Source organism: Colobus angolensis, unplaced genomic scaffold, assembly GCF_000951035.1.
Source record: "Colobus angolensis palliatus isolate OR3802 unplaced genomic scaffold, Cang.pa_1.0 Scaffold51, whole genome shotgun sequence".
NCBI classification, from domain to species: domain Eukaryota; kingdom Metazoa; phylum Chordata; class Mammalia; order Primates; family Cercopithecidae; genus Colobus; species Colobus angolensis.
In genome coordinates this window covers 4,063,454-4,078,891 of record NW_012118599.1, presented here as the reverse complement: position 1 = coordinate 4,078,891, position 15,438 = coordinate 4,063,454, and the positions used below count along the sequence as shown (strand labels likewise).

Genomic DNA, 15,438 nt, shown 5'->3' with positions numbered 1-15,438 from the left:
GCAGTGCACTTGGAAGTGCAGAGGGGAAGCAGCACATAGCAGGGGCTGCCTGCCTGAGGGAAAAATGATGCAGGAAATGCCTCTACTGTGAACAGGGTTGGTCAGCCTTGAGACTCAGGAAATTCATTCATCCATTTAACAAAAAAAGTGGGGAGGGTCTTCCAAACTGTCCACCTTCCAACTAGAAGGGATCTTGATACTCTGGGCCTGTGGCTCGGTCATCAGGAGGGGACGGGCTGGAACAAGGCAGACACAGCCAAGGGTGACTTCTACCTCAGGAGGAGGGTGTTTGCTGTAGCCAGGGCCTTAGCTGTCAGGCCTAGTAGGAGTCTATAAAGGTATTTTTGTTTTTCCCTTGAGCCAGCAAAGACTATGCTCTACTCTCCAGCTACCCTTGAAGGCAGACTCCCATGGGACCTGGCTGAGTCCCGAGGGACCACTGCCAAGAAAGAGAGGAGGATAGGGCTGGAAAAGAGGCCTGAGCTTTCAGACCACAAAGGCCCCCGTGCTTCCAAAGCTCGTCCCATGGCTCCTTTTGCCCACCTTGCTGCATCCAGGGAATTTGCTTTTTGCCATTTAGGGGTTAATGATCATTACTCACCTGAATTTACTTTGCTGATTACTGACACTGTCCCTGAAGATTTTCCAGACAAGCCAGAACTAGACCATGGATTAGGTGGAATAAAGTCCTTGCCTGGATTCGAGAGTATGCCGTTTCTTATATTGATGCCTAATAGAGAAGAAATGATTTTAAAATGCAAAACACACAAGGAATCTTACACCAGACGACAAAGATAAAATTAATGTAGAACTCAATTTGTCAAAAACCTCTGTATGATGCAATAATCAAAGCAAAGACTGACTGTGATGATGTCATCTGACAGATGTCCGAGGAAAGGTATCTCACTGGTGGGTGGCCCAAGAGAGGCCTCTTATGCTTCTATCAAGGGATCTGTCCCACGTCTTGACCCTCTGGTGCCATCCTGGGCTTCACTGCTACTGGACACGCTGTTCTTCCCCTTCACAGACCACTTCCTTTCAGTCACCTTTTCAGTTTCTTCTCCATCCCCCAACCCCAGCTTCCAACTCTGCAGCCCTCTGCTCTCCTCTTTCTGTCTCGTCCATCTTCTCACCCGACCTGGACCATTACTGTCATCACATGCTGATGACTCTGATATGTACAAGGAACCCTCACCAACTGTTGTCTCTCCCAGAACAGGGTTGCCTCGATCCTGACCTCAAGACAAAAGCCACTTTTCATCCAGATCACTCCCATTCCCACAGGCACTGCGGCTTTTTTCCAGAACTGAAAGTTTAAATTCCCCCTTTATCCTTCTTCTTCTTTCCCTACAACCAAAAAGAAATAAAATAGCTCTCTGATTCACTCCCTGCTCCTTTTTGCCTGTGGTCACTGTAATTCAAGGCTTGGCCCCTCATACTGGATCACTCTATACCTGTCATCTGGATTTCTCTTCTTCCAGCTCACCCTAGGGCCTGTCAGGCCAGTCTTCTAAGAACAAAATGTCAATCCTGATGAAGTCTAGCAATCTTTAGAAACCACATTCCCAATCAGAGGGTAGGAATTCCATGCATCAAGAGGGCCTACCATTCTCACCCCATTCCTCCCTTCTGACTGCACCCCAGCCTGTGCCACCACCCCCTCTCACCTGGACAACAGCTCCAGCTTGCTGGCTCCTCCCCTATTCAGCATACAGGTGTTGATACAACCACATCACTCCTTCAGTTAAAACCCTTCAAGGACTTCTCATCGCTCATGAAGCAAAATCCAAATTTCTTACAAGGCCCCAAAAGATGCCTCATACTACACACTACGTCACCTCCTTTCTCACTACACTCTGGCCACATTGGCCTCTGCTGTTCCTTTCACAGGACAAGCCCTCTCCTGCCTCCAGACCTTTGCACTCACTGTTTACTCTCTCCCTGGTGTGTTCTGCCCTCAGCTCTCTGCACATTTGGTTCCTTCTCGTTCTTTGGGGGCCCAGCCAAGTTGCTTATTGAGACCATTCTTTAACAATCTGTGATTACTGTTTGTCTATTTGTTAAAGTCTCTCTCCCACCACTAGCATATAAGCTGTGTGAGGGTGAGGATATTGTCTGCAAAGCTGCTGTATAAAGCCACTGTGTAGACTACAGAGTGAAGGAATTCCCCAGAGTTGGGTGACCCAGTGGCCCTGCCTGGCTGTTTTGTTTACAATAATATTCACAGTGCTTGGCACGCAGTAGATGCTTAATACGTATGTACTGAATGAATGATTCACTAATGCAGTAAGTTTGGAATATAGAAAATCAGGAGATAGGCTTGGGTACCCACCAAACTATAGCATTGACATTTAACCCCTGTAGTACTGCCAGGATGCTGTGACTAAGCTCCCACCCTGGTTTCCCTAGTGGCCATTTCCCCTAAACCTGGTCTAGTAGAGGAGCCTCAGACATGCTGCCCAGCTTTTGCCAGTTCCTCCCTCCCTGGAGGCTGGACCCAGTTTCCTATACCATATTTCTTATCTTGGGTGACTATAAAAGATAAAAATGTGAGGCCTGGGCCCAGGCACAGTGGCTAATGCCTGTAATTCCAGCACTTTGGGAGGCAGAGGTGGGTGGATCACTTGAGGTCAGGAGTTCAAGACCAGCCTGGTCAACATGGTGAAACCCTGTCTCTACTAAAAAATATAAAAATTAGCCGGGCATGGTGGCGGGCACCTGTAGTCCCACCTACTCAGGAGGCTGAGTCAGGAGAATCGCTTGAACCCAGGAGGCAGAGGCTATAGTGAGCCGAGATGGCGCCATTGCATTCCAGCCTGGGCGACAGAGAGACTCTATCTCAAAAAAAAAAAAAAAAAAAAAAAAAAGTGAGGCTTGGGCTTCAGCAAATATTTCTATGATGTTTCCCTCAGTTCTGAAGAGAAGCCCTCTAGTATCTGCCTTCTAAAACAGAACCTTCGTGAATATGTGATTGCAAGGACAGGGTTTCTTATTAATAATCAAAGTAAAGCCAAGTCATTTATATTACCAGGCAAGTATCGAGAGTGCTTCAAATAGTGTTGCTTGGCTGCAGATCTCAGGGTGGGCGTGTCTCGCCGCTGATATGACATCTGGGTAGGGGCGCTGTTTCCTGTGCCCACAGGCTCAGAGGGCTTCAGGTCCAAAACACTCTCAAACCTGAATGAAGAGAGCATGGCGTGGGTCAGCATGAGAGACAGTGTGTATCCTCAGATACATACCGATAATCTCACAAAGCCCAGAATCAAGTCTGTTTACAAATGTGAGCAGCACACTTGCCTGCAGAGAGTGTCATCACTCTGTCTTTTCTTGTTTTTCAGGTCAATCCTGCTGAGGGATGGACTGAAATCCAAGTCATCCAAGTCAGCCCAATCATCTGAATCCTTTGTTGACCTGGAAATAAGACCCCACCTTCTCCTACTCTTTGGCTTTATCTCACCATTTTTGTGCTCCAGGCCAGCTGTGATTTTCTGTGTAAACAAATTGGGTTGGGGGGAAGCAACATATGGCATTAACAGAACTCATCCATGAGTAATATCCATTCTGAACTTCCTCTGCTATGCAAAGGAGGCTCCTGGGGCATAACATGACTTATCTGAAGGGGCAACTGTGGAAAACACATTCCCAGTCTTTCTGTCTCACTCATCCTTCACGGATCACATCGGCTGCCATCCATGGAGAATGTTAAAGTTGTATAAAATAAGGATAAAAAAAATTTTAAGATACTTCTCACACACCAGGAAGATGGCTAAATTCATACTCAGTCTCATCCTAGATGAGTTAATACGATCTCCACTGTTATAAATATGGATGTAAGAAATTAAGGTTGAGATGTCAGTTAGCTTGTCCTTTTATAGAAATCAGTGCAAATAATGCTTTTTTTTGCCTTCTCATTAGATATGGTTACTATCTCTTAGCTACAAAGAATTAGCCACAACAGGATATTTCCATACACACACCACTTCTAAACTGTGTGCTGCAATAAAGTGAGCAGGCCAGAGATACCACCCTTGCAGCTTCTGGCAGTGTCTCACATCACAGTGGTTGGGAGCCAGCACTCAGCAAATACTAACTGACACAGAAAGTGCCACTTTTTCATAAAGGATAGACAGTTGGCCTCTTCAGACCGCACTGCAAAGTTAATGAAAAATAGAACCCCCTGTCAAGTTATTATTTTATTAAATCTAACACTCATTGTTTTCTTTTGAAAACCAGCCCAAGAGGAGCAGAAAGATCTGGGCTCAGTTAATAGCCCAGCATTAACAGTATCGATTAACAGCAATAATGTAGATAACAATCTAAAAATTTTAATATGGCACTTTATGCTTTTCAAAACATCTCAAAAACATCATGACCTTTGATCCTCATGAACAATCCTGTCTGGTAGATAAGACATGTACTATAATCTTCCTTTTACAAATGAGGAAACTGAGTCCATAGGGATTAATAACAATTACTAACCTTTACAGAGTTGTAACTAGGTGCCAGGTATTATTCTACATTCTTTTCAAGTATTAACTCATTAGCCCTCAAAGCAATTGTATCAGGTAAGTACTATTATTATCCTTATTTTACAGATGAGGAAAATGAGCAGCAGAGCGGCCAGATCACTTGCACAAGTATCAAGCTACTAAACAGCAGAGCTGAGATTTGAGCCCCTGGCAGTCTGGCTGCAGAAGCCAGCTCTCAACCACTACCCTACACTGCCCCTGTTAGTGACAATGTTATTAACAGGCACAGCCAGAACTTGAATTTAGATCTTTCACTCCAAAGACAAGGGTCTTTTCACAATTCCATGCTGTTGCAAACATAAATCCACCATGATTACACTCTGTATACTGAAAAAGAAAACATTTCACCCAATAATGGGGTCAGAAGAGGAATAAACAGACACGAAGCTCACTGGTGAATCTGGGCTGCTCACCGACTGGGGATTCTTGTTGTGAAGGGATGGGAAAAGCAACGGGCTTGGCTTGTCCTCCTGGAGATGGCTTGGGTGATCTGTCCTGGAGACCTCTGCTTTGTAGGGGTATGTGAGATGCAGAGGGGGCTGGCTGGCTTGATGTTGTCGTGAAGAAATTCGTGTGTGTGGCTTGGTTGGCGGCTGGGCAGGAGGGACTGGCTTAATATGAGGAGGTGGGCCTGCTTTTTCCAGAATGCTTTTCTGTGGTTTTTCTGAATCCTGAAGGTTCTGTGTGGTGCTGCCTAATGGGTGTCCAACTTGGAAGTAAGGATATCGAAGTGCCTGGAATGACAAAAAAGGCTTTAGGAGAAAAATCTAGCCAGGAAAGTTACCACTGTCTTGATTACTGGGCTATATTTCATTGTGACCAGTTTACTACTGTTTCTTAGCCCAACTAGAAAACAGCATCTTGAATTTTTAACACCTCTTGTGATTTTTCTTATCTAAGATACCATAAAATATATGTAATGATTGCAACACAAAGTTATTTATATATAGTAGTCAGTTACACTGCTGTTACCCTGGCTACTTCTAAAAAGCATTCTGGATCAACACAGATCCTGGTTTTGTAACTTATTTGCTATGTGTCTTAAATAGGGTATTTCATCCTTCCAAGCCTATTTCCTCATTCCACAGAAGAAGAAAAAAATAATATAAAACTGAAAGAGCCAAACATAATGATCCCGGAAGATTCTGAAGAATTGAGTACAAAATAAGCAGGCACATATGCTTTTATCCCAAAAGTGCCAGGAGTGTAACACATGATATAGTTAACCCTTCCCTATCAAGAACAAAACCGTGTCAGTTGTTCTGGATAACTGAGTTTTCTGGATGGCCAACAGAAAACTTAAAGTTTAGGGGTTTACAATTCTTTCTGAAATATTCCCTGTATTCTCTTGTCTTTTTCAATGAAAGTTATTAAGCATAACATAATCTTTCTGAGTAGGCCTGGGACAGTTAAAAACATCTGTAATGATTATATGCAAGTGTAGATACAGAGGCAATTAATGGGAATAGCCTGGTAGAGGTCCCAGACTCTAGCATCTATTATAACTTGAGAGCCTTCTCTGTAGTCGCAGACATTTTTGCCAGTCTTAACTGATTTGGGGGGTATTTTTAGCTTTTCACACTATTCTTAAAAGCATATATTCCTCTCTTGGTTCCTTGTTACAGAATCTTTTTCTTTTCATTTCTTATATGCATCCATTAAAAAACTGGGTTCATCGAAAAGCTTCTTCTCTGCCCTGTAGCCAGTTGTGAATTTCACCGCCAGAAGTGCATTCCTGAGAGCTTTCCAACCCTTGAGCCATCCAAAGCCTTACGACACCAAACTGTAGTTCTTTTTTCCTTCAGCTTTCGGAAAAATGGCTTTTCTACACTCCTTAATTATTCTTCCAACTATCATCTCTCCAGCTATCACAAATTCTACCACCACATTGGCACTTTCTTCAAATACCCTCATCACTCTTCTTCTTATGAATCATCTTCTCTGATTAGAATTGGTCACTTATTTGATCCTCTGAGCAAAGTAACTGTCAGTGAGACAAGTTGAGAAGGAGCCAGATGTAGCTAGCACAAAAGGAGGCTTGCAAGAGGCCTGTGAGTGATAAGAGACCACAGCATTACTACACCTCTTTTGGGTATATTTCATTATTTAAGTCTAAATGGCCCATGGGAAGATGGATTGGGAAAGCAGGAGCAATGAAATCAGTGGACCTGACTTCATACTTCAGGTCAGTTGGTTTAATTGTAGTTAGTTGCACTGTTTGAACTAATTAGCGGATGAGTTATTACAGCAAATTGCTTAAACTTTCCAAGATTGAGTTTTCTCACTTACAGAATTGAAAACAACAATGCCTGCCTCATGGAGTCTTCATTGGATTAAAAATCATATAAAATATACTCAAGCATTTGCACACTATAAAGTGCTATGAAATGCTAAGTGCAGTTACTATCCTAGCTCTGTCTCATCTGTCAATCTCTTCAGGTCATGAGTCAGTTGGACTTTACATAACAAGAAGTTGCCTTTCAACAACCAGTACCGGCTTATAAACCAACTATTATATAATTGAAACTCTTAGAGAATAGATTTGAAAACATTCTCCAAAGACAGATAAATATATGTTTATTTCCATTTTCATATAAATGGTGATGTATCATGTGAATTATATGCCCATTTTCAAAGCAACTGTATTGTTTACATCGTAACTACTTTATACCCAGTAAGTTTCAAACTATTTTAAGTTCTCATACCTTGTAGAGTACACCATTAGTGGTATTCTGTACTATTTCTCACCCATAATACTAAATACTAAATATTTCCCATGCAATTTATAGAAATTATTCAGAGTTAGATATGAACTCCATAACAGAAGAAAATGGAAGAAAACCTGACTAGCTGTTGGTCGTTTCTTGGGATCCCACTGAAGCATGTCTCTCAGGAGCTGGATTGCTTCACTGCTAGCATTGGGAATCAAGGTCTTTAAGTTATTGGGTACACACTGTGGCCAACGGAAGTTCATTGCACTTGAAAGTTGATAGCCTTCAGGCCAGTCAGTCTGAAAGAAGGAAAAGATAGAAAATCTTGCTCAGCCAATTGTTGTGATATAAGTTTGTATTCTGGCATGTGTGCCTCAAATGGAAAGGCAACCATGCCATTACCCACCCATATTCATTAACCACCCACATTCACTACCATGGCACTGTGTGGAATGAGACATAGATTTGGATTAATAGAGAGACTATCAAGATCATGAAATTGGGGGAATAGCGGAAAAGACACTGGATTTGCCAACTTGTTTAATAATCTTTAAGTAAGATAGTCCATCTCTTGAGATTTTGGGATTGAAACAAATTAATATTTCCCCAACTGTGTTCCATGAGACAGAGGTTTCTGAAACTGCAAACGAGACATTCTTTTGGAGAAAACAAAACAAAATCCCGTTCCTGGATAAATAAATTTGTGAAACTCTACCTACGCTATCTTCAACTTGATAATTCAGAGTATACATGTGAAGACCAGCAGCAAAGAAAGGTGTTTCACCCAGCCTCAAGCTTTCCACTTTTTCATGCATCATTTCTATGGGACACTAAATGCTGGAGTGAATGATGGAAAATGCTAAAGAAATGGTCTTAAAGGTTCATTCTAGTTCTAACACTCTACTATTTTATAACATACAGCCTAAGGTAATTGTTCCTCCACTCTTTTTTAAAGCCAAGTGGCAATACATATAGCTTTTATCATTCATTCACTTGACAGTTCTGGAATGCCCACTATATGCTTAGTGTTGTTGGAGATCCAAAAATGATCCAATATAAAACCTGTGCTTAAGAGTATTACTGTTCTTAAAAGAGAAAAGAGCATTTATTTAAAAACAAAGTAATAATGCACAATAAAAAGTGACAGAAGCTGCAAGAGAGGTACAGGTACAGACATGCAGAGGAGAAAGATTCCAGCATTGGACTCAGGACATTTTCTTGAAGAGGTGGCATTAGTAATTCATTCAAATGATTAAAAAAATTTTTTGAGGATCTAGTTTGTACCAGCAATGGTGCTGGGACCTGGGAAAATAAACGTACAACAAATCCTTGTCCTGAGTGAGCTTATGGTCTAAGAAACAACTATGTACACAAATAATTATATATTAATAACATAGGACACAGATGAAGATGGGGAGGAGATTAGAGAAACAGTGAGGAGGGGGATTACTGATGGCCATGTGACAGATATCACTCAGGCAGAGGGTGTTACGTGCAGAGCACAGAAGCAGGGAAATTTCAGGGCATGCAGCTGTTAGGGGTACATTTGTCATTCTAGGCACTTCAACAAATAAGGCTGGACTTGAAGCCAAGAGTTCAAGACAAGCCTGGGCAACAGAGCAAGACCCTGTCTTTACCAAAAAAAAAACCACAAAAAACTAGCTGGGCACCATGGTTTGTGCCTGTAGTCCCAGCTACTTGGAAGGCCGAGACAGGAGGATCGCAGTTTTGTTTTTGTTTTTTTGTAAAGACAGGGTCTTGCTTTGTTGCCCAGGCTTGTCTTGAACTCTTGGCTTCAAGTCCAGCCTTATTTGTCATTCCAGGCACTTCGATATCCTTACTTCCAAGTTGGACATCCACTAGGCAGCACCACAGAGAACCTTCAGGATTCAGAAAAACCACAGAAGGCATCCCTGGAAAAGGCAGGCCCACCTCCTCATATTAAGCTAATCCCTCCTGCCCAGCCGCCAACCAAGTCACACACACGAATGAATGAAGTGAGCGATAGGAATAGGAGTTACGAGGCTGGGCAATGGGGAGTCAACCAATACTTTTATGAGGGCAAGTCAGTACCAGAGCTGTTCTTTAGGAGGTTGAATCTGGCTACAGACTGGACAAGAAGCCAGAGTGAAAATACCTGAAGGCAGAAAGATGGGGAAGATACCATTAGACACAGGCAGGTGACTGTGGTCCAGTCTGTGATGGCAGCAGTGGACTTGAAGGAACAAGAGCCACGTGAGACATGTAATGTGGCAATATTCAAAAGGATTTACCCACCAGCCGCTTGGATGAAGGGAACGGGGAGTAGGAGAAAGATAGAAGGCAAAGTTGAAATTCAGCTTCAAGGTGGGGGCTCTGGGATTATGATCAGACCACAAATGAACATGGAGAATGAAAGAAGGAAGCTAGTACGGTGGTAAAAAAAAAAAAGGCAATGATGAGTTTGAGGTGATGGTGAGGGAGTCAGGAGAAAATCCCATAGAGAGTTGTAAACATGTGAGTGGAGTAATAATGGAGGGAGGCAGGGGCTAAGGATTACATTCAGGAGACTTCTGAATAGGCATAAGAGTTGTAGCAATGAGAACTGAGAAGTTCTGCAAGGGAGGCGAGATGATATAGAGAGGAAGACAGAAGGAGCCATGACAGATGTCATACTTAAGAACAGGAGGAAGAAGAGAAGTCAGCCATGTCTGAGAATGTGGGCAGTGGAGAATGACTGAGGTCAAGAGAAAGTCTAGAATGGGCAGGTGCTCAATCGTGCCAGTGCTGAACAGGGCTGAGCGGAGGGAGCATGGCCGGCTGTTGGCTTTGGCCCACCAGCCTTTGTTCTGTATCATTACCTTTTTTGGTGTCCCCAGCACTTGGCAAATTTTGAATATCGTGTCAATTTCACTGGCTCCAGGGAAGAGCGGCCTGAGGGTGTAAACTTCTGCCATGATGCAGCCCACGGCCCAGACGTCAATGGGGGAGCTGTAGTTGGTAGACCTCAGGAGTACTTCTGGAGCCCTGTACCTGGAGGAACAAAGGTTAACTGCTAGCTATTGCTTCCACTGCTCAGACATTAAATTAAATAACAATCAGTTCTCAGTGATGGGGTGTATATGTTCCTATTTTCTCTCTAGTTCACTGTGGTGTAATGGAATTGTGAGAACTTGGCAATTGCCATGGGCTGCTGTTGACAAGTAGTGCCTCTCTAGTTCACAATATTTTCTATTGAGCATTTATCTACAGGAGACTTCTCTATGGAATTTTTGAGAAACACTGAGAAAGTAAGAATTAGGAAAAAAGAGAGAAAAGAGAAAGAGGAAGGGAAAACTAAGAGAGAACGGGAGAGGGAGGAAAAAACCTACAACTTGTGTGTAGGCTACTTGGTCACAGCAAACTGCTTAAATCAAATTCCCAGTGTCTCGAAGTTTTCACAATAGCAATTAGATGGTTCTCAGACAGGTCTTTGCAAAATATTTTACACAATTCTTTTGGGAAGCTGTCCTCAGGAAGGCCTATATATAAAATTTTACGTACATTATAGAAAAGCATAATAGGTTTTCTTTTAACATGATTTAGAACACAAGATTTTTAACCTTATACACTACCAACTATCTATAAATATGTGTTTCAGACTGCACTATTTCTCTTAGTGAAAAGTTAACGTTTGTGACTTTAACATTATCCTTAGCATAATGATATCTTTTTAAAGAAGTGCAATTAAATAATTTTGAGAAAAATAGTATTCACCATCTGGTAGATACATAATCTGTATATGGAGGTTTTGATCGGATTTCTCGGGCCAAACCAAAGTCTGCGATTTTCACAAGTTCTGGTCCCATGCAGAGGAGGTTCTCAGGCTTTAAGTCTCGATGAAAGAAGCCTACAGAGACAGTAGAGGAGAAGAAATCCAAATGCAGGTTTGCTTCCATATTATTCTCTGCAATTGTATTGCTCTCTGCAAAATACTTATAATTTAAAAAGTCTGGCATGGTACCAAAGGCTTTATGCGTTCTTCCCACAGATAATGTAGAGTCCTTTGAACTTCTCATAGGATTACATTCATTTCCCTTTGCAAATCATTCAAAGGTGATCTTCATAATTTTTTTTACAAGAGAGAAAATTTCTTTTAAAATATCAAACTGGATCATAGGCTGAGATAACTTTGCAAAAATAAACTGTCACTCAAGGGAAAAATATCACGGATGGCATCTCATTCTATTGCCTAGGTGGGAGTGCAGTGGCACAACCATAGTTCACTGCAGTGTGGGCTCAAGCGATCCTCCTGTCTCAGCCTTCCAAGTAGCTGGGACTACAGGCACAAACCATGGTGCCTGGCTAGTTTTTTTTTTCTGTAAACACAGGGTCTTGCTCTGTTGCCCAGGCTTATCTTGAACTCTTGGCTTCAAGTTATCCTCCTGCCTCAGCCTCCCAAAGTGCTGGGATTATAAGTGTGAGCCACCATGCCCAGCCCAGATAACTGTCTGACGGGAATTGAGAGTTTATACCACAGCAGAAACACAATTATAATTTTTGTTTAAGAAAGAATTTATGAATAGGACCTACTCATATCTGAGATTGTGGAGTATGTTGCAACATATGTTTAAATGTTAAGTACTTATTACTTTGCCTAATGAGGAAGTACAATGGTACATCTACAGCTCACATGAAAGGCAAAGATAACTCATCATGTGGGAAGCCCATCTCAGCGATAGCAGAGCTCTGGAGGTACAGGCAGGAGATAGTCAATGTGGCAATCTTCCAAGCTCACTCAAACACCCAATGAATTGCAATATATGTCACTGAAAACCCCAAACCTCCCACTTCCTGAGAGTATCACCAACCTAGACATCATTCAATGTGGCTCCAAATCTCAATGGGATACCAACACTGGAAATATAACTCACCTGCTGCTGCTGCTATTATTTGTTACACGTTATCATTGCTATCATTACAGGCTGAGTATTCCCTACTCTGAAAATCCAAAATCTGAGATGCTCCAAAACTTGAAACATTTTGAGCACCAACCTGACACTTAAAGAAATTGCTTACTGCAGCATTCTGGATTTAGGATTTTTGGGTTAGGGATGCTCAGCTGGTAAAATATAATGCAAATATTCCAAAATCTGAAAAAAGCCCAAATTCAGAAACACTTCTGGACCCAAGCATTTCAAATAAGAGATACTCAATCTGTATCAATGTTGTGAAAGTTGGATTCTAACTAGCACATTATGGGAGAAATTAAAAGTGATCACTGAAGATCTACACGATTCCTTGACAACCTGTATGTTGACAATGCTCAAGTCTACATTTCTAATGTGCCTTCTCTACCCTTCTGAAGACCTAAATCTCTATTTGGATAGCAACTGGATGTCACTATCATCCCTATGTTAACTTATCCAAAACCATTTTTGTCCTCTCCCAAATCATCTCTCCTTCCTAAACTTTGGATAAGATTTCTAGGTACCTTGTAGTTATGTTGGATCCATCCTTACCCAGTTATGAGATTGTGTCGTATTTTCTATCAAAACATCTCATATCAGCCAGGTGTGGTGGCTCACACCTGTAATCCCAGCACTTTGGGAGGCTGAGGCGGGTGATTCATTTGAAGGTCAGGAGTTTGAGACCAGCCTGGCCAATATGGTGAAACGCCGTCTCTACTAAAAATATTTTAAAAATTAGCCAGATGTGGTGGCACATGCCTGTAATCCCAGCTACTCAGGAGGCTGAGGTGGGAGAATTGCTTGAACCTGCGAGGTGGAGGTTGCAGTGAGCTGAGATTACACCACTGCACTCCAGCCTGGGCAACAAAGCAAGACTTCATTTTGGAGCGGCGCAGGGGGTTTGGGGGAGTGGGAATCTCACATCTGTCTCTTTCTACTTTCTCACTGCCTATGCCTGCATTGCCACTACTTTCTTGCAGATCTTCCTTGCTCCAGTTTCTCTCCTATAATCCTGATCATTTAAACACTATCTTTCCCTGTCACTCTCTCATTCACCCACAAAAGCCATCCATGACTCCTTTTTATATTTAACAGGGCTGAACTCCTTTCACTCTACCTAAAGAGAGAAACTTATTTTCCAACACTTATTAATACATGTAAAGTGTGCTCCAATCAGGTACAACTCCTCATTCCTTTTAAGTTCACTGTACAGTCATGCACTACATAATGAAGTTTCAGTTAATGATGGACTGCATGTATAATGGTGGTCTTATAATATTATAATGAAGCTGAAAAATACTTACCTGGTATTTACTACACTATACTTTTAATCATTATTTTAGAATTGTACTCCTTCTACTTACTAAAAAAACAAAACAAAACAAAACAAAAAACAAAAGTTAACTGTAAAATGGCCTGAGGCAGGTCCTTCAGGAGGTACCTAGAAGGCATTGTTATCATGGGAGAGGACAGCTCCCTGTGTATTACTGCACCTCAAAACATTCCAGTGGGACAAGATGTGGAGGTGGAAGGCAATGATACTCATGATCCTAACCCTGTGTAAGCGTAGGCTAATGTGTGTATTTGTGTTTTAGTTTTTAGCAAAAAAGTTTAAAAAGTAATAATAATAATTTAAGAACAGAAAAAGCTTATAGAATAAGGATATAAAGAAAATATTTTTGTACAGCCATATAATGTGTATGTGTGTTAAGCCAAATGTTATTTCAAAAGAGTCAAAAAGTTAAAAAACGTATAAGTTTATGAAATAAAAAGTTTCAGCAAGCTAAGATTAATTATTAAAGAAAGAAATTTTAAAAAATTAGTGTAGCCTCAGTGTACAATGTTTATAAAGTGTCCTAGGCCTTCATACTCACTCACTGATTCACCCAGAGCCATTTCCTACAAGCTCCATTCACAGTAAGTGCCCTATACAGGTGTACCATTTTAAAAAATATTTTATACTGTATTTTTACTATACCTTTTCTATGTTTAGATACACAAATACTTACCATTGTGTTACAATTGCCTATAGTATTCAGTACAGTAACACGCTGCAGAGGCTTACAGTCTAGGAACAATAGGTTATACCATATAGTCTAGCTACACAGTAGACTATACCATCTAGCTGTGTCTAAGTAAGTATACACTCTATGATGTTTGCACAACAACGAAATCGTCTAACCACACATTTCTCAGAACATATCCAGTCATCAAGTTATGCATACTGAATTTATTTCCATTAATAATTGCCCTTTGCTCCTTTTTGTCTATATCAATCTCAACTTTTGCTATCCTCCAACACCTGTTTTGAGTTTTGCTTCTTCCATGATGCCATTCTTTTTTTTTTTTTTTGAGACAGAGTCTCACTCTTCACCCAGGCTAGAGTGCAGTGGCGCCATCTCAGCTCACTGCAAGCCCCACCTCCCGGGTTCATGCCATTCTCCTGCCTCAGCCTCCCAAGTAGCTGGGACCACAGCATGATACCATTCTAATATGCTAGCCTTCATTCATTCATTCATTCTACCAACAAATTTTTGCTGAGCATCTACTCCATGCCAGGCAACAGATTAGGTTCTAAGGATTCAGAAACAATGCAACGGACATGACTCTTGCCCTCATGGACATAATAGGCCCTCCCCTCTAACTCCAGTTGAGCTCTATCAACTTCAGGTATGTTAACTATTTTTTATGAATTAGATGGAAATACTTTAAGGGCAGAGGCCACATTTATATTTCTTGTGAACGCCTGGCACAGTGGCAGGAACACAGTGGTCTCATAATATATTCTTGTTCGTTGAACAAAGGACTTTCATCTGTAGGGAACATAAACAGCTTAATGTCAACACATCTACCTGAGCCAAATGCCAGGGTCAACCAGAGAGCAGACCAGAGCTGTGAGGATAGGAGGGAGGAAATCCATGAGACAGCACTGAGAACTGAGACAGAACAATAACCCAGTAGTGCGGGGGACAATGAGGGCTCAGAGCTTGTTGTCCTTGTGATAGAGGGAGTTGTATTAGTATTAGCTGAATGAATGAATGAAGGCAGGAACTCTAGTAGGACTAAATCTATTGGTCAAGGTTGTTTTCTGTCTCTGCCCTAGAGCAAAGGGAGGGTGATTGTGATGTGGTTATATGTGAAAATACGCTAATTGCCATTATCATGGAAAGGAACAATATTTTAGTAAAAGGACAATCCTCTCTGTTCATCATTCTAAAGACAACAGTACTTAATACTGGGTCAAGTTCCAAATGGACAGTATTATACTAT

At 41.6% G+C, this 15,438-nt stretch overlaps 1 protein-coding gene across 1 annotated transcript in view; it reads right to left on the bottom strand.

Annotated features, from left to right (window-relative positions):
* The window catches only part of ICK (intestinal cell (MAK-like) kinase), a 62,071-nt gene that overhangs the window by 7,527 nt on the left and 39,106 nt on the right, over positions 1 to 15,438 (bottom strand). The window contains exons 6-12 of the mRNA XM_011960219.1: positions 10,976 to 11,108; positions 10,081 to 10,252; positions 7,372 to 7,539; positions 4,943 to 5,263; positions 3,298 to 3,488; positions 3,029 to 3,177; positions 602 to 730 (exon numbers count right to left, since the gene is read on the bottom strand). Of these exons, the coding sequence (XP_011815609.1) occupies positions 602 to 730; positions 3,029 to 3,177; positions 3,298 to 3,488; positions 4,943 to 5,263; positions 7,372 to 7,539; positions 10,081 to 10,252; positions 10,976 to 11,108 (1,263 nt within the window). The remainder of the gene's footprint in view (positions 1 to 601; positions 731 to 3,028; positions 3,178 to 3,297; positions 3,489 to 4,942; positions 5,264 to 7,371; positions 7,540 to 10,080; positions 10,253 to 10,975; positions 11,109 to 15,438) is intronic.